The following is a 23,158-nucleotide window of genomic DNA, read 5'->3' on the forward strand; positions in this document are numbered from 1 at the left end:
ATAACATGAATTCAAGCAAAACTTACCTAGTAACTAGAGTAATTGAACAGTTGACAGTACTTGTCAACAAGAAATTTTTGAGATTACGATCACAGGGATCACATTTAAGCCTGAAAAGAGATGGCAGCAAAGGCAGTTCATATTGGATATGGTTCTTGTGCAAGTAGACCTCATTTGAATCCAAGGGATTGCTTCTCTGTGTGTAGAAGAATTCTACCTTTATAGTTTTATTCTTATAGGGTAACTAAAATTGCTTGTGCTTTGATAAAAAAAAAAAAAATAAAATTAGATAGCCAAAAGAAGACATTAACAACTTGAGAATAAGCATTTCATAGGAATGCAAAGTAAATTACCAGGATTCTTTTTAACCTACACAGCCTTTAGGTAGGGTGCTAACTTCAACCTCTAGCAATTATTTTTTGGAATCTGCTTAGACAGGAAATGCTTTAACCTAGTTTCCACTACTTCTCTTTTAATTACAGTACTCTAGAGAAAATTTTTATCACTATAGCAGAAAATAATTTTTATTCAGTTTTGCTAAGATTCAATATAATTTTGCTAGAGTGAAATACAAAAAACTAACTCAAGAACAATTCATATTTTGAATAGAGAACTCAAATAATCCAAACACAGTTTTCATCACAGTAAAGTATTTAATGACAAAAATCAGGGTTTCCAGTAGTGAGTCGAGAGCAGGTCCCACTGTTTTTTTTCTCTCCCCAGAATGGCACAAAATAATTTCTACATCTTTGAGAACTTCCAAGGAATTGGTTACAATAGATATCAGCAAGTATTACAATTCTGGCAAATCATGACAAAACCTACATACCTTTAAGATCAGTTTAAAGAGCACATATTTTTGTTAATATTTCACATAATACACAACTTTTGCTAGACACAAAAGTAACCTTTTAAGACAGAGTTTGCAGTACAGCAGTCAAGTCTAACAATACATCATTTTTATTCTGTTTAGAACTTTAAAAAGATAAAGAAACTAATAATATTGTTACAATTTACAAATACATTCTTTCATATGAAACATTAACCTGAATCATATTATATGTTATGTACATGACTAATAATACTAGGTTCTATACACTACAAGCTAAGTTTCAGAAGGAAACTGCAATGCTCTAAGATTTACCTTTGGATAAACATTTATACATCTTGATTTTTTTCCTAAAAACTACCAAACCTTGTAGTTTAATGAACAGAAAGAACAAAGTAAACAGACAAACCACTTATCCTTCATTCAGAAGACTTAGGTTACCTAAAGCTCCCATATAAATGGCTTTTGATGGTTGGATTAAAGTCCTGAGTTATGATAAAAACCATACTCTTAACTGGAAGATACAAAACAACCCAAAATGCTGAAAAACTCAGGTGAGACTAAAGCAATGTTTTAGTACAGTTCAGCTCACAAGAGGTCTGGAACTTAGCAGTGCAATTATGATCTTGTCCTGTCCAGCTGATATTTATGTAAACACTCAAAATATATGCCTTTTAATCTAAATTTAGACAATTAGTTATTTTCAGGTTTATCTGACCTGGGTTTTAGGCATTTCTTCTAATTATTTGCAAGTGCTTGATGACAGCAGCTCAGAATCTACTTCCATCTCTCAAGAGAGACTTGTGAGGTTAGCAGCAGATTATAGTTTTAAAAGAATGGAAAATATGACAAGAAGATAGCTGTGTGGCCAAAAATGTTCTCCCTGACTGACCTATGATCCATCTTAAAAAAAAAAAATAGCCTAACATTTTGTATCTAGCAGAAGTTTAATTTTGGTTTAAAAAACAGAGACTTTTTCCTTGGTTAATTGCAGAAATACCCAGTCATTACAATAGCATTCAGACATTTCCAGGGCAACCATTACTCACACACAGCTCAACAGAGTGTTCAGAACTTGTGTTGTTAATGAACCTGTTCTGATTTATAACAGAAGTGGCCAAATTCCCTTTCAGTAGGTGCTAGATTTGGTAACTGTTGAGGCTGGTGCTAAATAGAACTAAATGATCCTATGGTACTACACAAATGACCCATTCTCTCAACTCCCCGTGTGAAATTAAATAAAAAGCTTCATACAAAACTGTTTAAATTACAGGGAAAAAACCCCAAAACCAAAACAGATGTTAAGTTTGAATGCAATCAGCTAACTAGATAGTGTCCTTAGTTCAAATGAGAATACTTTCCTAAAGGCAAGCATCTTTTTATGAAATGGGCATTTCCATGAAATTTTCAGTTACTTCAGCTTGCAGTAAGTAAAATATTCTCAATTACTACAGTAGCTTTTATCTCTCTTACAAGCACTGCTCTGAGGATTTTAGACTGTTGTGTGATTAATAATGCAAAAATCATATTCTACAATGAATACAGTACATTCATATAATGCCAGCTTTTCTCTGGTAAGATGAGGGTGAAAACGAAGAGCAGGCATTTTCAGAAGATGAAGGCTGTACCTTCTGCAAGGACTTATTTTCTAGCTTACTGGTTTAAGAAAAGAAAAAATCAACATCTTTTTCTCCTTTTTTTCTCTTTTCATTCTTGTAGCAGATTAGACCATCTTAAAAATGTTAAGGAAACAGCTGTGAAGGAAAAAGGTAACCTACTTATTTTTGTAAGAGAAACACAGTGCATATATTGCATATAATGAATGCAGATGAAATAGAGTCATCCTTCCAGTGATAACATATTGAAAGCTGAGACTCAAACTAGAAGTTGATTCTAGTATACCAAGACATGCTTTTTTGAAAGCCTCTATATTAAAAAATCAGACAACTTGCTAACAGAGAAGGCATTAAAATCAGACACATTTCTGAAGTGTTCCAAAAACTGTAGAATTTATGAAAAACAGATGTCTTGAAAATAGTGCACTCTCATCTTCCCAGGCCTTTGCATTCTCATTTTCATGAGCCTTTAGCCACACAATCACAGGTAAAAGGAAATGCTATTTTATATCAAGATTGCTGAATTGTAGATTGTGTTTGAGGCACAGCTATGTGCGTATAGATGTAAAAATTACCTTTTTCCTCTATTTTGAAACCTCAAGCATACATTCTCTAGGTTTCAGCATACTATTCAAATAATCAGTCTGAAAGTGAAAATAGGAACATGTAAAATGCTGATATGAATGAAATTCAGATATGCACTTCCGAATGCTGGTGCACATGCAACGCTTCCTACATTAGAAGAAACAATTTTTTTCTGTTTCCCAGGACAAAGCAGTTTGTCCTCCATTATAGCTACAACCCCAGATGTTTAATTCTAACATTCATTCACATTCTGCTGATGCTACATTAAATGAAGAAAATTATACCCCTTCTTTGGATTTTATTTCCACACACATGTCCACAATCAGTTCAATCTTTCTTTTTATACAACCATGGAAGAATATTACTATTTTAATCCTGATCAGCTTGTCATTTGGTCCTTTTTCAATGTCTGCTTTCACTCCTGTAACAACTGAAACACAGGTAGAAAGTACCGCAGGACTGTGTAGCAATATTAAAAAAGAGGAACAGAAGGAAGTCAGAAAAGTAGAAACGCAACACTTTTTCCAGCACAGAAACTGAAAGAATGCATCTCCACTGAACGGGAAGGAAAAAGCACACAGAAGACTGAATCTCCTGTAAAAGTTGCTGATTGTAGCCTTTTCAGCTTCTCTTGAGAAGATTTCAACTTTGGGCAGTATCTCAGCATTTGTGCTTCATGGCAAGCTGAAAAAGAAATAAAAAAAATTAATTGAAGAGATATCGCCAAGAACGACAGCTGTATCAACCTAATGTGGCTAGTGTGGATAAGAGGAGTTTGTAAGACAAATTCTTCAAAAGATGCCTGAAATCCATTAACTTCTTTGCATAGAGCTATACAGTCATTCCCCTTCCTGGGACACACAGGCAAAGCCTCTCTCTGCCATGCTGAGGAGGCAGGATTTATCTGCTTTCCCAGCTCTGTTTCCCTATGCTCCATTATTTTGCTGTCTGTGAGGAAGGCTAGAGCAAGACACCAGAAACAAAGATGTGCTTAGAAGAATAGTAATTTTGACCCAATGATTTTGATTATTAACTACAATCAGAAATTCCAGACAAGTAATTTAAAACACCTATTCAGGAGCTCTGCCACTACAAAATGATGAAAAATAAAGGACTGATTGCCTTTCCAACTCTGTGATTACCAATTATTTCCATTTCAAATAATTCAAAAATGCACTTAACTGGGAATGAGAGGGAGAAGAAAGAGAGGAAGCGAGTTAAAACCTGTAAAAAATGCGTAGACAAACGTACTTGGCAAACCAGGCAGAGAGCTTAGGGTTAGGTTCCATATAATAAAAAATTGCTATCTGTAGATAATAGCATGCTAACAAAACTGAGATGAGTGAGCTGTCTGGAAATCACCTAGAAAACAGAACTAGCAGCAGCAGTTAAAATTCACTCATTTGCTAACGGTGAAATGATAACCAATAAATGACTCAAACTAAACTGTTGTAAACCTTTGATACTCAAGTTACAAGTATGCTTTTAAAAGAAATTAATGTTTGTAGTGATATACTAGAATTGCATTTAAGCACTAAAGAACTTAAACCAACACTCTCCTTTCTTTCCTCAAACAGAATTGTTTTTTAAATGTGTCTTTGGCAGGCAACTCTGAGAAGTTTTTATTTTACAGAATTTATAACTTTGAGATCCTGAGCAGTCACCAACAAATGGAAGTAAATTTTTAGAGGCAAAGAAGGTGAAGAAGGTGTCACGAAGAGGATTTGATACCTACCCTGAGCTAAGTTCAAGCCTCTATACAACGCAGTATAGATACATGCTTTCATTCAACAAACTATGGCAGCCAAATGTCTGACTTTATCCTACTAAAATCTTACCTTATGTGCAGTTTCTGCAAACTGCTGAGCACTGTTTTTCAGCTCCTCTGTCTTTTCTTCTGCACGACCTAGCCTTTCACCACGCTCATTCAAGGCCTGACTTGCCTTCTGTACTGCGCTTGTCACACTGTCTGCTGCTGAATGGAGTATGCTGTTTCCTGCAACACCAAGAAGCCATTAGAGTACTCAGTATATATGTCCTTTGTAATAAATACAAGTAATTTAATTTATAATGTTCTAGAGCTGGTTTGCCATTTCGACTGGCCTCACTTCACTATAATCTCTTGAGGTGCTTGTAGAGAATAATGAAATCTCCCCAGAGCCTCCTTGAGACTAAACAAGCCCAGCTCCCTCAGCTGTTCCTCCAAAGACAAATTCTCTCAGAGCCTTGTTCCCTTCACTGGACACACTCCAGTACTTCAATGCCATATTTAAAGTGAGGGACCCAAAACTGAACGTGGTACTTCACTACAGCAAATCTGCTGTTTAACTCTGTTGTTCTTACCAGCATACAAAGACAAGCGAAAACAGACACAAACACACTGACTGCGTTTCTCATTAATCTGAGGACGTGTACCTACTTCAAAAATATTCTCGGGTTAAAAAATCAAATTCAAACATTAATTTAAAGGGCTACTTTGCTACTAGTTTGTTGTAGTTTAGCCCCAGCCAGCAACCAAGCACCATACAGCCCCTTGCTCACTCTCCCACCAGCAGGACTGTGGAGAGAATTAGAAAGGTAAAAATCAGAAAATTGATGAGGTGAGATACAGACAGTTTAATAGAGAAAGCAAAAGCTAAGCACTAAAGTAAAGTAAAACAAGGAATTAATTCACTCCTTCCCATGGGCAGGCAGGGATTCAGCCATCTCCAGGAGAGCAGGCACCCATCACACAGAAACAGTTCCTCACGGAAACAAACGTGATTACCCCAACCTTCCTCCCCTTCCTCCTTCTTCCTCTCACTTTATGCACTGAGCATGATGTCATATGGTCTGGAATACCCTTTGATCAGTTGTCCAAGCTGTGTCTCCTCCTACCAAACCTCCCATGCAGGCCCAATTTCCTTGTCAGCATGGCCAGTACGAAAAGCAGAAAAGGCCTTGGTTCTGTGCAAGCCCAGCTCAGCAATAACAAAAAACATCTCCATATTATCAACCCCATGTTCAGCACAAATCTATCACATTCTCCTGTACCAGCCACTGATAAAAAAATTAACACAGCTGAAACTAGCTCACAGTTTCATTAGAAAAAAGAACAAACAATCCTTTCAGACTCAGTTTTCAAATAATAATCCTTTCCTTAGAAAGGCCAAACAAACAATGAATAGTGAAGCTAAAGGCTGCCCTGAGTAGCCTGTGAAGCACGGTACAAGCTGCATATGCAGGAATTCCTGAGATAAAGAAAACTGCCTTACAATTTTAAGCTAAAACTCAACTAGTATTAAACTATGGAGGTGAGGGAGAGACTTAAGAACCTACACAAAGTGACTCACAGATGATGAGTCAATATGAGAAATAGCCATAAAAGAACATCCTGGCCTCCTAAATACCAATATTGTTACATTTTGCACATCAGGAGTTAAGAAAAAGAAAAAAAAAGTAGATGTGGAACTGCTACAGGTTTGGGGTTTTTTTTTCTATTGTTGCATTTAGAAAAGGAATATAATAGCTTGCATTCTTGTTGAGGAGATTAATATCTAACAATACTGTGAGCTGGAACTTTGCAGATACAGAAATTAATCTTTTCAAGTGATCTCCCTTCAGACACTGAGGAGTTTGATTGTAAAACCAAACAACTTCACTTCCTGCACACTTTCTTACTTTGAAACTTTTCAGTCAATTGCTATTTCGTTCATAATTTTTTAAAGGAGATTATTATTTTGGCTTCTGTTCAGGCAGCTTTTCAAATAAACACATGTACTGAGCAACACTGCACTGGAAATAGTTTTCCTTTTTTGGTGGTGTGATCTAATGGCTTTGGCCTCCTGTATCGTGTTAGTTCTCTAGGACAAGAGTTTTAAAAGCTCCCAACACTGAATTAAATCAGTTTTTTACAAGATCACAAAGCCTCTGCTGAATTCAAGGAAAGCAGGCTACATGGACAAACTTATAAAACTAAGCATCTTCTGAAGTCTTCAAATGTGTTGCAGAGCAGACTAACATACTGCTGACCTTCTGTCATGTCAATAGGAAATTACAGAACAAAAATATTTTTCATTTTCTGTACTCCTAAAAATATTCCTTATTTTCTATACTCCTAAAACTGTTTGTAGATTTGTGGCCAAAGATTGGGATCTATTACTCCACATTATTTTCAGCACAGAAGAATGAACTTGAAAGTTTGGCACAGTGACAGTAACTGTTTTTCCCTCTAGCGAACACAATATTGTGTTCTCACCAGGTAAGATCTGCTGTATTTTCTCATAGGCAGTGACTTGCAGAGAAGCTGCTATTCTGAGACTGTTCCTAAGAACTACTTCTGGAGTATCCTTACCAATGGAAAGTCAGTAAAACAAAAAAAAAATCTGTGCTCATCTATGAGCAACTCAGAAACCCACATGTCAATAGACTATGGAATTTCATCAGTGTATTTCTAGAGCATGTGTAGGTGGTTGCTGGTATGACTGACTATGCCTCATCCCTGTATTAGTATCACTGCAGGAATAGCAAACCTTGCACTGGACATATTGAAAAATCATTCATATGAATAAATAATCTAATAATCTACAACCTGCAAAACTTTTAAGCTGTTCTTCAGGAGGTAACTACTCTGATTCAAAATATCCTGAGAGATGTTTTCCATGTTGATGGATTCCTTTAGGATTTCATTAGTAAAGCTTCTCATACTGTCTTTCACACTATCCTTCTAGACAAAATGTGCAGCACACAGCTGGATAAACAGATCGTATGATGGGTGAGCAACTGGCTCATGGCTCAGGTGCAAAGGGTTACAGTGAATGGGGTGACACCAGGCTGGTGACCTTTCACTAGGAGGGCTCTGCAGGGCCCAGTTTTCAACATCTTCAAAAAGGACTTGGATGCAGGAATCAGATGTATACTAAGTTTTCAGACAATACCAAATTGGGAGGAGTTGTTGACTCCCATCAGGGCAGAGAGGCCCTGCAGAAAGACCTTGACAAATTAGAAGGCCATGTAATCACCAGCTACATGAAGTTTCAAAGGAAGTGCTGGATTCTGCACTTGGGTTGAAGCAACCGTGGATTTATGTACAGACTGAGGAACAAGATGCTAGAGAGCAGTGCCATGGTCAATGTCAAGTTGAATCTGAGCCAGCAGTGACCTGGTAGCCAGGAGGGCCAACCCTGTCCTGGGGGGCATCAGGCACAGCAACAGCCAGGTAAGGGAAGGGATTGTCCCGCTCTGCTCACCTCGCGTCCTGTGTGCAGTTTTCAGCACCACAACACTCAAAGGATGTAAAGCTATTGGAGAGTGTTCAAAGAAGGACTGCAAAGGTGGTGAAAGATCTAGAGGAGAAGCCATATGAGGAGTGGTTGAGGTCACCTGGCCTGTTCAGCCTGAAGGAGACTGAGGGCAGAAGTCACAGCAGTCTACAACTTCTCCTGAGGGGAAGAGGAGGGGCAGGCACTGACTGACCTCTTCAGTTTATTTTGGATATTAGAAAAAGGTTTTTTACCCAGAGGGTGTTTGGGCACTGGACAGACTCCCCTGGGCAGTGATCACAGCACCAGCCTGACAGAGCTCAAGCAGCATTTGCACAACGCTCTCAGACACATGGTGTAACTCCTGGGGCATCCTGTGCAGAGCCAGGAGCTGAACTTTGATAACCCTTATAGGTCCCTTCCAACTCAGGATATTCTACAATTCAAGCTGTATCAAGAGGCTCTTACACCCCAAGAAGTCAGCTTTAGGACTTTTATCATGCACAATGAAAAATACATCCTTTAGCCACCATGCCCAATACCCGAAAGATACAGGAATACTGTCATAATCAAGTATGCAAAGAAACTAATTGGTCTATAGAGATACCATTCTTTAGATTGCATCATTTGTTTTATCACACATTCATAAAAGGTTCACCACATTCTCTATTAGCCATATCAAACATATTTCAGCTCAATGCAGAGATTTATCTTTAGATTAGTGATCAGACTCTACAGTGACTGATTTGCAAACACGAGTATTCAATTTTAATTGTACGTGCATTAATTAAGCATTTAACAACTACCTACTTCTGAGAAGGAAATAAATGCAGTTAGCTTTGATTATTTGTAATTAGTATTCTTGCTGTTACTGTTAATTTTCTTGTTGTTTTCAGTAAATTTTTCTTATCTCAAGCACTAATCTTTGCCTTTTGTGCTTTCTGCTGGAGGGGGAGGGGATGTGAATGCTGTCACAGTTTTGGTTGGAGCACTAGAGAGAGGAATACCATTCCTAAACCACAATGCTCCCATAAAAAACCAAAATACAAGACTAAATACATTTTGCACTGATCTGATTTGAATGTTCTTTATGTTTCAAGAAAAATTCTGAAAATGTTAACAAAAATCAGTGGACAATTATGAAAATTACAAAAATGCAAGAATCAGCAGACATTTTTAATAAAATTTTTAGAGCAAAATAAATATATAGTGATACTTAACTAATATATTTTCCAAGTCTACAATACTATTCGTGGCTTTGGGGTTTTCTTGAGTCAAAGAGTATCTTTACATGTATCTTGACTAAATTATTTCCATAAACTTCTCCAAAAAAAGAACCACCCCTACTTTTAGCTCATAAAGTATCATCTCAAACATATCAAATACATCTGGATGATTTCTGGTGTTTTAACTCCCGTATTTAAATATATGAAAACCAGAAAGACAAAAATGAAATTAGACAATTAGCTGACAAAAAGTTGAAAGCAGCACATGACCAGAATGACTTCTGCAGACCATAGGAAATAAAATTTAATTATGTTGTGAAGATGAGGTCTTAAAAACAAACAAAAAACCCCATAACATGACAAAATAAATTACCTGAATAACCTTAAGGGTTCAACAGTTCAGTATTTTTATTGGTTAGCAAACACAGTGTATTCTCATTTCTCAGTGTGGCTTGCAAAATCTTAGATCTAGAAACAACTGTATTACAAAAAAACCAACCCTTATTATGGTTCTGCAAGGCACTAGAAAAATCTCTTCTATGGGCAGTTAAGTAGCACAAGCTTTCCTGCTACAGTCATAAGAAAAATGAAGTTTTATCTCTGATGCTAGTGCCTTTTTATGTTAAATAGTGAGAGGCGCCATTAGAGTAAAACAAAAAAGATTTTTTTCATTGATGAGGTATCTTGATAACTAAAATACCTCCTGCTCTCTTGAGATTTTCTTTTATTCAGTACTCCACAGCAACAATATCATGTAAATTATTCATACTTTTGAACAGCTGAACTAATTGCAGAGTCAAATTTCAAGCAGTAGAATCAGAAAAATTACTTTAGCATTATCTTTGCATCATTCTATTACAGGAATTTGTCTCTGATCATTACTCTGGTCGAAATGTTGTTAATCTTGGGGTGGGGGCAAGGTATGTATGGATTATGCTGTTACTTTTACTGCATTTTTAGCAAATTTATTCTTTCTAAGCAAACATCTTCTTATAGATATATCCCAACAAATTAAAATCAGTATTAAATTACATTCCATCATGATGATTAATATTAAATGGGGGAATTGGGCTTCTAGCCCAATAAGGGACCTCTGATCTGAAGGAAGAAAATGGGAAAACTTCATCTCTGAAGATCCAAATGTGAAAAAACTTTCTATGTAATAACTTTGAAAACCCTGCAGGAAGGAAGTCTGATTTGTTCTCTAGAAAGGGTAATTTTCTTGGGGAGTATAAAATCAATAATGTCCAAAAACCTTACTGTGAAGTGACATTTACCCATGATGACAATTTTGTATTAAAGAGGCTTACTCTGGAAAAGTTCTGGAATTCAGCAGGATCTCATATTACAGCCAACCTGACAAGAAGCAGAACGTGTAATTAAAACAAAGAACAGCAGCTACGCACCATGGCAAGCTTCTTTTGAGAATGAGCTGGCAAATTTAAATATTAATCTTAAATACTGCTCCCCTGGGGTGACAAGTGAGAGCTGTGAGCATTGTGAACACTGAAAAAACTTGCCAGCTTTGCTGATTTAGATCAGCTGACAGGTAAAATAACTGGAAATGGGATAACTCTCATGTCAATTTTTACTAACATTGATGTCATTCTATAAAGAAAAAATGTGAGGGTTTTTTTGGTTAAATCCTTCCAGCCATTTCTGTCATAGGCAAAATGCTGTACTTACTACATTTCTTCATGATGATAAGCTGATATTTTCAAACAAGTTTGATTCAAAAGTGGAATATTTTTCCATAGGGAATATTCAGAATGATGGAGCAGATTTCATATAGAATAAGAAAATCCCCCAACCAATGACTACTATGAAGAAGTATATTTAATATTTAAAAGAAAAAAAAAATCTATTTTTAATGAAAGCCTATGGTACAAATGATGTAAAAACAATCAGTGACCAGCCAACACTCAGCACTGGCCTAATGTTCAGTTAGTCCCTGAGCAATGTCTACCTTGGGAAAAAGCAGTTTTCCCCCCAGTTTTATTGCTGAGCATGCTGTTACATGGCATGGAGCATCTCCTTGGTCAGTTTTGGTAAGATACCCTGTTTGTGTCCCCTCCCAGGCCATTTGCTGGGGGACAAGGCAGAAGGAAGAGACCATGAAGGTCTTGACACTGTGTAAGCACACCTCACCTAAAGCACTGGTGTGTTACCAACACAGTTTTGGTCACAAATCTAAAATACAACACTGTACTGACTGTTATGAAGAAAAACAAGCTCCATCCCAGCCAAAATCAATAGAAAGCCTAACACACTTTTCCCTGTCAAGGCACTCCAAACTGTTAACACACCTCCTGATGCAATTTTGTTGTTTTGTTTCAAATTGAATTCACCAAAGTATTGACATTTCTTTTAGGATGGGTAGGAGAGTTAGACAGCAACATGCCCTGAAAATGAACCACAGGATTCTTTTAAACAAAGGCAGTTCTTTGTTTAAAGTAGATATTGTGTTTAAAGTAGATATTGTGTCAATACTATTGATTGAGCTTCTGCTTAAGTAGTGTTAATTATTATTGAGAAACATAATGTATTAACCTGCTACAATGGAGGCATGGAACACAGTGTATTTGTCAACACATTCCTATTTCTTCATCAGGTAAGTGAGTTTGAAAATTCTGTGTTTGCCACTTAAGCAGCATATTCAAAATCACCAACTTCTATTACCACATAAGGTGAAAATAAAGTTATGGCTCATGAGTAAGAATGAAAACTGAGTAAGAACTGTTCAAGGTCAGGATGAAATCAGTCAAAAACAATGGCTGCAAACCATAAAATGAAAAATGCAGCATCTGACCTGAGAGCAACTAGCTGTGCCAGCCCTTCCTCAGGGTAATGCAGGAGCTATATGTTTACAGGCAGTATTTTAGCACCATCCCAATCACCTAAGACTGGTATGACTGACGTATGTTTATGTCTGAATAGCTTTTTCTGCTAATTATGCACATTAATTATGCACATCTCATCTGTTTCAATCAACCACTCTCAATAAAAACCAGCCTGAACATTGCTCTTATAGACAGCACTTTACAAAAACCCAATCTCTGTCTCTCCACCTCCAAACTGTACTGAATCACTGAAAACAACACTTTAGAATGAAACAAGTGACCACAGAAAGCTCAAGAGGCAATTACAGGTTTTGCTGATCTGAAAGTTTCTCCTAAGTCTGTCAAGGTTCAGGTGACTCCCACACAGTAGCTATATTCACCAATCAAAATCATACATTTTGTTGGAAGAAAGAATTATGCCATAAAAAAAAAAGTTAAGAGCGGCTCATTACTGCAACACGGCACTGAAAACATGAAGGCAAACCTCTTCTACTGCTAAGACTGTCATGAAACTGCTCACAATAAGGAAAACTTAGTCTGGAATGATACCCAAGAAACACCACAATAATTATAAAGGATTAAGTGAAGTCTAAGCATCTAACTCAGGATGCTACATTATTTCAACATCAACATCAACTGATGAAGTTTCAACCGATGGTGGACTTCACACATCCATTAGCTGCCTCTCCTTGCTGAGCACATTTATTTTGTTGAAATCATTACCACAGAGTTACATTTCCTAGACTAACATTAACCCAAGGCTTTCCATCACATCTGTAACACAAGAGGTGATTATAAAGGTCCACAGGACAAACACATTCTTCCCCTCCTTCTTCACTGTTACACATCCTTTTATGCGTATTGGTGCTGTGCTGACAGCCTTGGTTAAGAGCTCTCTTGAATTAAAGAGGGAAGAGCTACTAAAAAGACCCAAAGAGAAAAAAACATCTCTCACTGACCTCTCTTAAACAGCCATGTGAAAGCCTTATTAAACAGCTTGAGATAATAAGCAGAAGATTATAGAAACAGTACTTCTCTGATTGTAATCCTGTAAGATGATACAACTTAATGAATTACACACATGATACAATTCTTACAACTCAATGAATTCCACACAAATTGAATGTTCTCTAGACAATTTCAATATTTAAATTATCATCCAGAAAGGATGCCTAGAGTGACCTGAAAGACAGAACATTTATAAAAAGTACAATCTTCACTGGATTTCCAGCTTTGAAAACTTGAATCTGAACTTAAATATGAACATCAACGTCTCAATTTATCTTTCAAACATAACTTACTTCCGAAATTATATTTGACCATAAAATCTAGAAGTCGCACAGCCTGGACCAGCAGGATTGCCATGGACTTTCACTTTCTTTGAAAGTAAACAAAAAACTTCTGTAAGGCTTTGCACCTGAATCTGGAAAGTTTATAGCCTTCAAAAAGCCTGGTAACTATTTTGATGTAAGTGGTACATATTCTGCACTGAATTTAGCCTTTACCAATCATGCAACATTAAGAATCATTGTACTCCCAAGGGACACAATCAATGGTTCCACCTTTATAAAAATCTTATTCTACCCTGAAAAGAAATACAGGTTTCAGAGTAAGAAGTGATCCCAAATTTAAACTGGTTACAGTACTTTCCTCTGTTCCCATGTGGGCTAGGCAATTTCTTCTGACACATCTGGATCTTTTAATATCCATCAATACAAAAACTGGCCAGGAACAAATTTAAATATAAAAAGGTGGGCAAATATTGTGTATTATGCTGATGCAAAGAGACTTAAAAATTCATCTAATCCGGTATTTTGTTCAAAGTATGTAAGACAGAAAAAGGAAAAAAAAACCCCAAACCCGGTATATTATAAATGCATTTTAAACCTCAGTAAAACTATTCGGATTTGACCCCATACTTTTCAGTCTTCCTGATTTGCAATGAAATAAAGCCTATAATATCAATTATAGTAACATATAATATTTTATATTGTAGCATGTTCTAATACAACCCCAGTTTGTCACTTCATTGCTTCTGAACATTATTTACATCTGCCCACAATTTATTTTTGTGTATCTGAAATCTTGTACTTTTAGCACAAAAAGAGGGCAAATTTATCTCAAATCTTTTCTTATATGAAGAAAATGTGTATTTTATTCCTGCTAGTAGTTAAATAATACCTATAATCTTGGGAGTTAAACAGATGCTTGCAAGTTATTTCTAACAATAACAAAGAACACCTTGTGCATCACAACATTGTACTTTTAAAAAGGTCCTACCAATTACAGAGGATATACGAGGCAAAATGATCATCCTGACTGTTCAGCATCTTCATTAGCAAGCAACAAAACAAGATAAGCCTTATTGACAACAGAGATAAATTTCTTCCTCTGCTCTCATTAGCCATGTCAGCTCCTTAGATTTGCAAGGTACATTTTAAAATGGGGAAAAAAAAATTGTAGAGCAATCACAGTATCCAGGTACTCAACAGCCAACTAACCGTGAGCTGAAGTTCAGAGTGAACAAAGAGAAGTCTCCTATGGTCCCAGAAGGGGGATAAGGGAGTCTGAAAGACCTTAATTTGGTATGCTATGAAAACATATGCTACTAAAAACCTGTCCAGGCCAGCATTGATTCTTTAAACTGGCAGCCTTTAAGTCAACACTGTAGAGAACTTCACACTCTGTACCTTCCTAACCAAATCAATAACCAGTTTTAAAGCACCACCTTAGCAGCAGCCTTAAAGGAGAAGGAAGGAGGGGAGAAGGAAACAGAAAGAATAGTGTTAATACAGATGTGCAAACCGAGGGTATCTACTGATTACCAAAAACAGCACCTGGGCAAGGGAGTAATTTTGTATCTTTGCCAAATGTAAATAAAAGCAAACATTGAAAAAACCCATTTGATGTTAGTTGCCTGGCAGTAGAGAGGGAACAGAAAATGTTGTACAGATCCATCAACTATATATTACTTTAATGAAGCAAAATATGTAATTCAATAAAGTCCACAGTGAGTGAAGGTGATGTACATCCAATGTGTTTTGCATTTTATGAGTGAGTTTAAATATTGTGAAGAGAGAGACAGAAAAATCAATAAATTACCTACTTAGGAAATTACTATCATACTACAGTGGGCCTTCTGAAACAATCCTTTTGTAAGTAATTCTGAAAAATCCAACACTTCGACCTAAGACATCACCAAGACTACACACTGTGTTCTATTTATTAATATTTCATATTAAACAATAATGCTAATCCATGAATATCAAAATATCAAGTAATTGAAACTAAATTCTGTGAGTTATTTTTCAAATGGCTTAAGTAGCCTGGAAGACATTTTTCTCTGCTACCTAGACAGATGGCCTACAGTTCTATATTTTATATTTACCCTTCAGTGTCAGAAATCTAAAGAGCTTACAAAGCTGGGTTAGGAGCAAACTTTCATATACATGTTAACTTGGAGACCAAATGAAAGATCCTAGACACTTAAAAACTAGTTTTTTTTGTTTGAATTCAAAGAAGAGTAGAGACTAACATTCTATTCTAATGTGGATGCTGAATATATATAAATAAGCTAGGATAGAATGACACTTAATATCGAGGGATGGAAAAGAGAGTTAGAATTAAAATGGGCTATTTTAAGCATCAGCATTGCCAACAGACTTCAAAAAAATAAATTATGTACACAGAATTGAAATGGAGGAAAGAGATGAAAATATGGAGTATTTTATTGTTCAGCAGTAAAAAATTTAATAGTGTTTCTTATGTTAGTAAACAAGACTATCCAAACAAGGTCATCCACTTTCTTATGTCAACATGGGAAGTGTGAAAGATAAAGAAAATTCTAAAATGCTTCAGAAGAGCAATGACCCGTGCTATTGAAGTAGAAAGAGAGCCATTATACATACTGAATTGATCCTACTTGTGTCAGCAGAAGAAGTTCAGAAGACTGAAAATGTCAACACTAATGAATTCCTGCCAGTCATGAGGAACTACAATGTACTAAGTTTAGAATGATTTTTGGAATGGAGACAATGCTGGACAACAAGTACAAGTTAATTCCCACTTCCTACTGACTTTGTTCTGATACATAGTAATGCCAGTGCCTTATGATTTTTATAGGGACTGATAATGAAAAACATAGTATACAGGATTTTCATAAGAAGATCAAGAAGTGATTCTTTAAACAGATCCTTTCTGACAGACTGGAAAGAATTAAAATTCAAAAAGGTAAGAAAATGATAACTCTGCAGCAATTCATTAAGCACAATATATGTCTGCTTATTTCAGCAACATATTTGAGCGAGTGGCTGCGTGATTTACAAACAAGACAAGGTCAAATATTCAGAGCAATGTCATTAAGAAAAAAACTGTTATTTAATGCTTCATTTGAGTTTTCTGGGCTCAAGTAACCTGAGAATTTATGCAAAAATTATTCTCAAGGGTCTAAGAAGTTCAGAAATATTGAGAAATGTATCTGGGTTCATTCAACAAAGTATGTTCCATAGAGGTATTTTGAATAGTTATTACTACTGATGCACCACATGCATTCACTTTCCAGACTGGGAAAAATGCTGCATTAAATGATGTAACAGTGAACTAACATTGAAACATAGGAAATACCAGGTTGCAGGAACAGAAAAGGAAGATTTTAGGTTTTGAAACAGGTTTTTGAAACATTTGAAACCTGGGCATTCAGATGGTGGGTTTTTCTCTTTTACCAACGTGTATATCAACCAAGGTTGGTTTTGTTTCTTCTTTATGAGAAATAGAAAAGCAATGCTATTTTACATTTCTAATAGTTCTGAAGTCATTATGAACATGGACAATCACCTTTCCACATCAGAGGTCAGCTAGATTAAAGGAAGTTTTATATAGGACAAAAAAACTCTGTCTGGTCTTGCTTGGTTACACACAAAGGTGACCAGAAGATAGCTTTCACCAATCAAGTAATGCTCAGCAGCACAAAACAGAACTGACATCCATCTCATTTTAGGCAAAAACTGATGAATTCCAAAATGCTGTAAAATATATATTCAAACCTAAGCCTATGTTTTATCCATATAAAAATGTATCTATGTAAATATAAATATACTGAGTATGTGTAAATCAGACTTGTACCTTCAAAATCTATCAAAAACACTAAAGTAATGAAGCTAGGTGAGGTAAAACAGTGAAAGATATCTTAGTAAAAGAAATCAGGGTAAAACTGGCAGTGGCAGCTCTGCCACTATGATCATAAATTACATTCAAGATAAATTCCACCTCTGGCTAAGAAGTGCCTCAAGAAGTCCTTGAGGTGGGCTGACAGGACTGACAAACTGAGTGTGTCATAACTGAGGTGTGCTAAGACCAATCCATGAGTAAAGAAGAAAAACATCAACCTTCAGCTTACTTATCATCAACTTTCTATAGGGAAGCACAGCAAATAACATCTACCTGCAGAGAGCATTTGAAACATGTTGCAACCTTTTAATCAATATCATCATTAGTTTATGAGTCCAGGCAGTTGTATTTCATCTTAACTGTACAGCTGGAGGATGTGATCTCTAGTGTTCACTCCCCGTAACACAACATGGGGCGAGGCCAGTTTCCCTTCTCATAGGTAGGTTTTTCATAGATAAGGACTTTGTTATTTTCTTTATACCTTTTTTTTTGGTCATGATCTGGTCTGAGTACTAATAAATGTTCAAATTAAAAAAAAAAAAAAGGCTGTTATTTATAGTTTTCCAATCAAATACATTCACACACTTTAAGATTCTTCTAGGGTTCAACACTATCATAGCATTTGATGTCTCTGCCTTTCTAGATCAATACAGTATTAAAATTTAATCAAATTACTGAAATTAGGAATTAATTTTCTCTTTTACAGATTTCATTTATCTTTCACCCAGAACTGTTTTTTTTCCTTCCTTAAAAGAAACAGAAAGGCAATTATGTTTTACATTTCTAGCAGCTCTGGAGAATACACAGAACAAGGATTAAGAGATGAATAGACAGGTCACAAATTCCTTACAGAAAATCTTATCTTCTCTCATTAATGTTCTTAATTACTGGCATTGATGCCAGGACAGGTTGTTACTGTATAATGTGTATTAGTTATACATTAAGGAAATACCTAACTAGGATCAATTTCAGATTAACACAATCTTTACCTGCTTTCCAAATGGAATAATATATTTAAACTTGTAAAACTTTAAATTTTAATCTAATACATTTATAAAATTAATTCTAACTTAAGTAAGCAATATTTTCAATAATAATTAAGATTTATACTAAATGACAGTCTAAATAATCAGACACTTTCAGAATCAGTAACTATAACAAAGCACAGAAGCCCAGTCTGGCTCTGAAAACATCAAAATCTAACAACTACATAAAAAAAAAATCCAATTTCTATGGCAAACAGCAATATTCTGCATCTCGAAGAGAACACCTTACTTAAACCTTCAGTCTTCAGAAAGTCAAGCAAATATGTTGCTTAATGCTTTCTACATTACCTTGTCTTAGAGTCATATGTATCAGAAAAAGGAACCAGCCTTTATAATGATAAATGTCCCTTCTCAATTTATGTATCCCTATAGATTTTGCAAGAACATAATGTACTTTTTTTCTTACAAGTTTCCTCTTTTAGAAGTTAATTTAGAGCTCAGATTATATGCCAAATTTCTATCGCAAAAAATATCTCAAATATTCTTATTAATTTGAATCTCAATACATGGCTTACGTGTTTAAGATCAGTAAAACACACATAGTTAAGTAAAACTGCAAAGCAGAATTAATCTAGACATGAATATGCAGGGTATAAGAACAAGCATCTGAAATAGTCTTAAGCAGCAGAAAACACTTCTAATATTTTAATCTCTAGAATGGCAATAACTGAGTATTTGGTATACGTTGGCAAAAAATACCTAAATAAACTGAAAAAAAAATAGTTTCTGTATGGAAACATGGCTAAATTTCATTGGTCATTTCAAAACAGCAAAACCCCAAAATAATAGATATTGCAGATAACTCACCTCTGTTGTTATTTTGTTTTTTAATTTTTTGGGGGTCAAATTAATTTCTATCAGAATTAATTTACATGTGAATGTCTGCAAGAGTACTATTTCAAATACACACTGTTTTCAATGTCTTTCAGGCAAGAACTGAAACAAACAATCAACTACCAGGTATTTGACAGAAAGGAGGGTAACAATTGTCTTTTTTCCCATCCTAATTCACAGAGTCATATAACGGCCTGGTTGGGAAGGGACCTTAAAGATGGATCTATTTCCAAACCCCCACCATGGACAGGGATGCCACCCACTAGATCAGGATGCTCAGGGCAATTTCTAACACAAGATTTTGTTTGTCTCCTTTGGTCAGTCATTAATCTTGCTGTGTATGGTAAACACCACTATACGCTTAGCAGGTCTCAAATGTGGTAAGCCAAGATGAGTAATACTGGATGGAAAAAGTACTCATTACCATTCCCACACTGGCATTTTATTCTTGGAGGAAAAATAGTGATTCATTAATAACTCCTGCAGGGTGTCCTACAGAAAAGGTCACAAAGGTAAAGATGCCATCATTTTGGGTTTCCAAGAATATTTTTATTAATTCAGCAGAACAATTGTTAAATATCAATGTGTAGAGGTAGGACAAAGCTTAAAACCAAATGCATTTCTAATATGCATCTTAAGGTGGCAGCAAATGTTTGTTCTTTATTATAGGGCCTGAGTTAATCTCTAAAGAGTTTCAATTTCTGTATCTCAAGGTTCTATCCAGAAATGAGAACCAAATGTATCCTCAATGTCAGTTTAATGGTATGTCAAGAACCAAGATGTTCCAATGAACACAACCTCTAAGGGTTTCTGCACACTGGCCATCTCCAACTTTGCTTTGCAAAAGCAATACAACCTGACTAACATGGCCACCAAATAACAACATAACACAAAGATACTCCAAATTACACACATTCCAGTATCAGAACCTGTATGGTATAAATTTACACAAGGGGAAAAATCAGTCAAAAAAAGGCCTCTAGCCCCCAAGCTTGCCTTTCTTCTCCACCATAACATCCAGAATGCATGTAAGCTATGCAGGTGAGCTACGGACAGGGCTCACCTAAATTCTAAACAAAAGACAAACCCGAAATATTTAGTTTAAGACACTAGTAGGAGGAATCTTGTTACAGTTTGCCTAAACTTCAATTTTTTCTTTGTTCTCAGAAGTAGCACCCACACCGTCAGTCAGTTCTCATTACTGCTGCAAGTACTGATGTCATTAATCAAGTTACAGAAAACAGTCTAGCCTATTTAACTCTGCAAACTATAATTACATGACACACAAATGAAAATAAGGCAAAAAATGATTCTGCAGAAGGAGAGTCAGTAGCAGGGCTCTGGGCTATAGGGGGAAGTGCATGGGTATCTGTGTGTGAGAGAGAAAGGAGGTAAAAGGAGGAAGGCCATGAAGAGGGTCTGGAGTTCCACCAGAGCACACTTATTTACTTAAAGCTAAGCTTCTAAGCACTTCCTGCAGAAACAGGAGTAGCATGAGTTTCACTTTCTTCACACTTATCCTTTAGGAAGGAAAAAAGGTTCAATAAGATAAGTAGAGGCTTGTAAACAAGCCCTTCAAGTTCTTTCATCTTCAGTTCCACTTAGGAAGAACTGTTCTTTGGTGGCAATTTTTTTTTATTTTTGAAAATACGCATTAGCTACAAGATACACATTACACACATGCCTATTGTAGATGGGCATATCTATATAATGACTTAGAAAACCATGTGAATGCATGCATATATATATATTCTAATAATTTATTTTCAAAATTTTGTAGAGTATTAGAAGTTAACTGTCAAACCATCAAAAAGAAAAAGTATTAATTTAACATCCCAGAAAGTTCACAAGAATATCACTTTAAATGTTATGCTGCCTTGGCTGAGGGGATGAAGTCACAAGCCTTGAAATCTGACCGCACTAAGATTTAAGTATGATTTGAATATACTGCTTTGACTAGTTAGCAAAAAACACCAACATAACAGCACCAACAAAAAACCCCAAGTTGTAAATTCTCAACTGGATATAATATAAGTTCAAACTATATCCTCAGGTCTATGTTCTTTGGTTTGCTTGGCTACATTTGGACATTAATTTCTCTAGTCGGGATGAATTTGAGCTTGACAACAAATTTCAACATACATTCCAGAAAATCCTCTTGGTATTTAAGGTTTTGGACTAAATGGGTTTTGATACAAACAGCTGGCTCAGTGAGGCTGACACAGCAAGTCACACAAATTTAGTCAACTATTATTTGGTTTACAGTTTGTACAGGTTCTGTCAAATTTAAACCTACCAACAGTGTATCACCCAGTGTGAGGGAAAAGTTGATAGTGTGAAGAACAGCAGAAGCACTGTATCCATGAGCAGATTCATTAGTTCCTATACAATGTCTATATGCAGCACTGTGTGTGTACATACACAGACCAGACTCGTGCCCAGTCAGAATGACATGCAAGGAATATGGAAATGGTCATCACCTGCTATCAGAGGATTACTGAATACTCCCACTTTATCTAGGAAGCTGTCAAAGGTAGAATTTGGGTGTGCTTCATGGGACATGGCAAGGTCTAGTGTGTGTTGAAAAAGTAGAAGTTAAGCATATATTTATGAACTTCAGTGGCAATTTTTTCCACTCTGATGACACTTGTTTAGGATAAAGTTAATACTGGGTCAGTTGAATCAGGAACTCGATTTTGGACAGGTCAAGCTTAGAAGAATAATGCAAGTTCAAAGGCAAAATGTGTTGTGCTTTATTAATAACAACTTATTTGCAGGAATGATGATGTGAGAAACATTAGCAAACAGATAACCAACACAACACTTCACATATGAAATAGAAAACACTAATGCAGCTCCCTCCTCACCACCACACTAGGAAGAAAACAAAGGAATTCTCTTCATGTGGAAAAAGAAAGAATTAGAGAAGACACAAGAAATTTTGCACATTTTTCTTAGTTTGAGAAGACACTGAAAGAAAAATATTGATTGACAAAATTATCTGTATCTGGTATCAGTTTCAGTAGCTAACGTAAAAGGAATGAAAAGGTAACAGAAGAGTGTGAGGTGGTGCTTGGTGGAGAAATGCTGAAGCCTAGAAGTTTACTGCTAAGTTAGCATGTTCAGACCCATGACTTCAAGATGTCATAAGGCTGCAAGATTATCTGAACACAGAATAGATCACATGCAAATAATTTCCAGCTGCAAAGTATTAACCTTTGATTCACTTACCTCCCATAATTTTAGATTGGCAGTTGATAAATTCTGGCTTCTTGTCTGTAAGGTATCGCTGACAAGTGTGATGTAGAATCTGAAAGAATGTGCATTTTTCTGAAGCTGTGTTTGCTACCCATTGGTCAAATGCATTTTCAAATAGTAAATCAAATTCTGGGGAATCCTAGAAGAAAAAAAAAAATAGACTGCTATTATTCCTGTTTTAAAAATGATTTAGAGAAAGATATTTTTTAAAATGTACTGCGTTGCAAAAAGCAGAAAGGTCACGCACCTAATAACCATCCTGGTATTACTGCATATTTTTGAACAAAAAAGACCGAACAGGCAGGAAGGCTTTTTTACTATTATTATTATAATTTTATTTTTAATGAGGAATAGTCAGCTATGACAAAAATATCTGAAAACAAATATATTTTAGATCAAAAAATTAAAAGTCAAATTCTCATAAGAAACCATTGCTATCTTCAGATGTATTTGTGTCATCTATATTATGCAAGCATTTATGTCTCTCAACACAAAATCTATGGTCACACTATGTTATA

At 35.8% G+C, this 23,158-nt stretch overlaps 1 protein-coding gene across 3 annotated transcripts in view; it reads right to left on the reverse strand.

Annotated features, from left to right (window-relative positions):
• Positions 1-633: 633 nt before the first annotated feature.
• STXBP6 (syntaxin binding protein 6) overlaps positions 634-23,158 on the reverse strand; it is a 95,652-nt gene continuing 73,127 nt past the window's right edge. For all 3 annotated transcript variants that reach the window (XM_077180387.1, XM_054634779.2, XM_077180388.1), the window contains 3 exons: positions 22,614-22,779; positions 4,869-5,026; positions 634-3,714 (listed from right to left, as the gene is read on the reverse strand). In XM_077180387.1, the coding sequence (XP_077036502.1) occupies positions 3,691-3,714; positions 4,869-5,026; positions 22,614-22,779 (348 nt within the window). In that variant the 3' untranslated portion in view covers positions 634-3,690. The remainder of the gene's footprint in view (positions 3,715-4,868; positions 5,027-22,613; positions 22,780-23,158) is intronic.

This window comes from Agelaius phoeniceus, chromosome 6 (genome assembly GCF_051311805.1).
Source record: "Agelaius phoeniceus isolate bAgePho1 chromosome 6, bAgePho1.hap1, whole genome shotgun sequence".
Taxonomy (NCBI): domain Eukaryota; kingdom Metazoa; phylum Chordata; class Aves; order Passeriformes; family Icteridae; genus Agelaius; species Agelaius phoeniceus.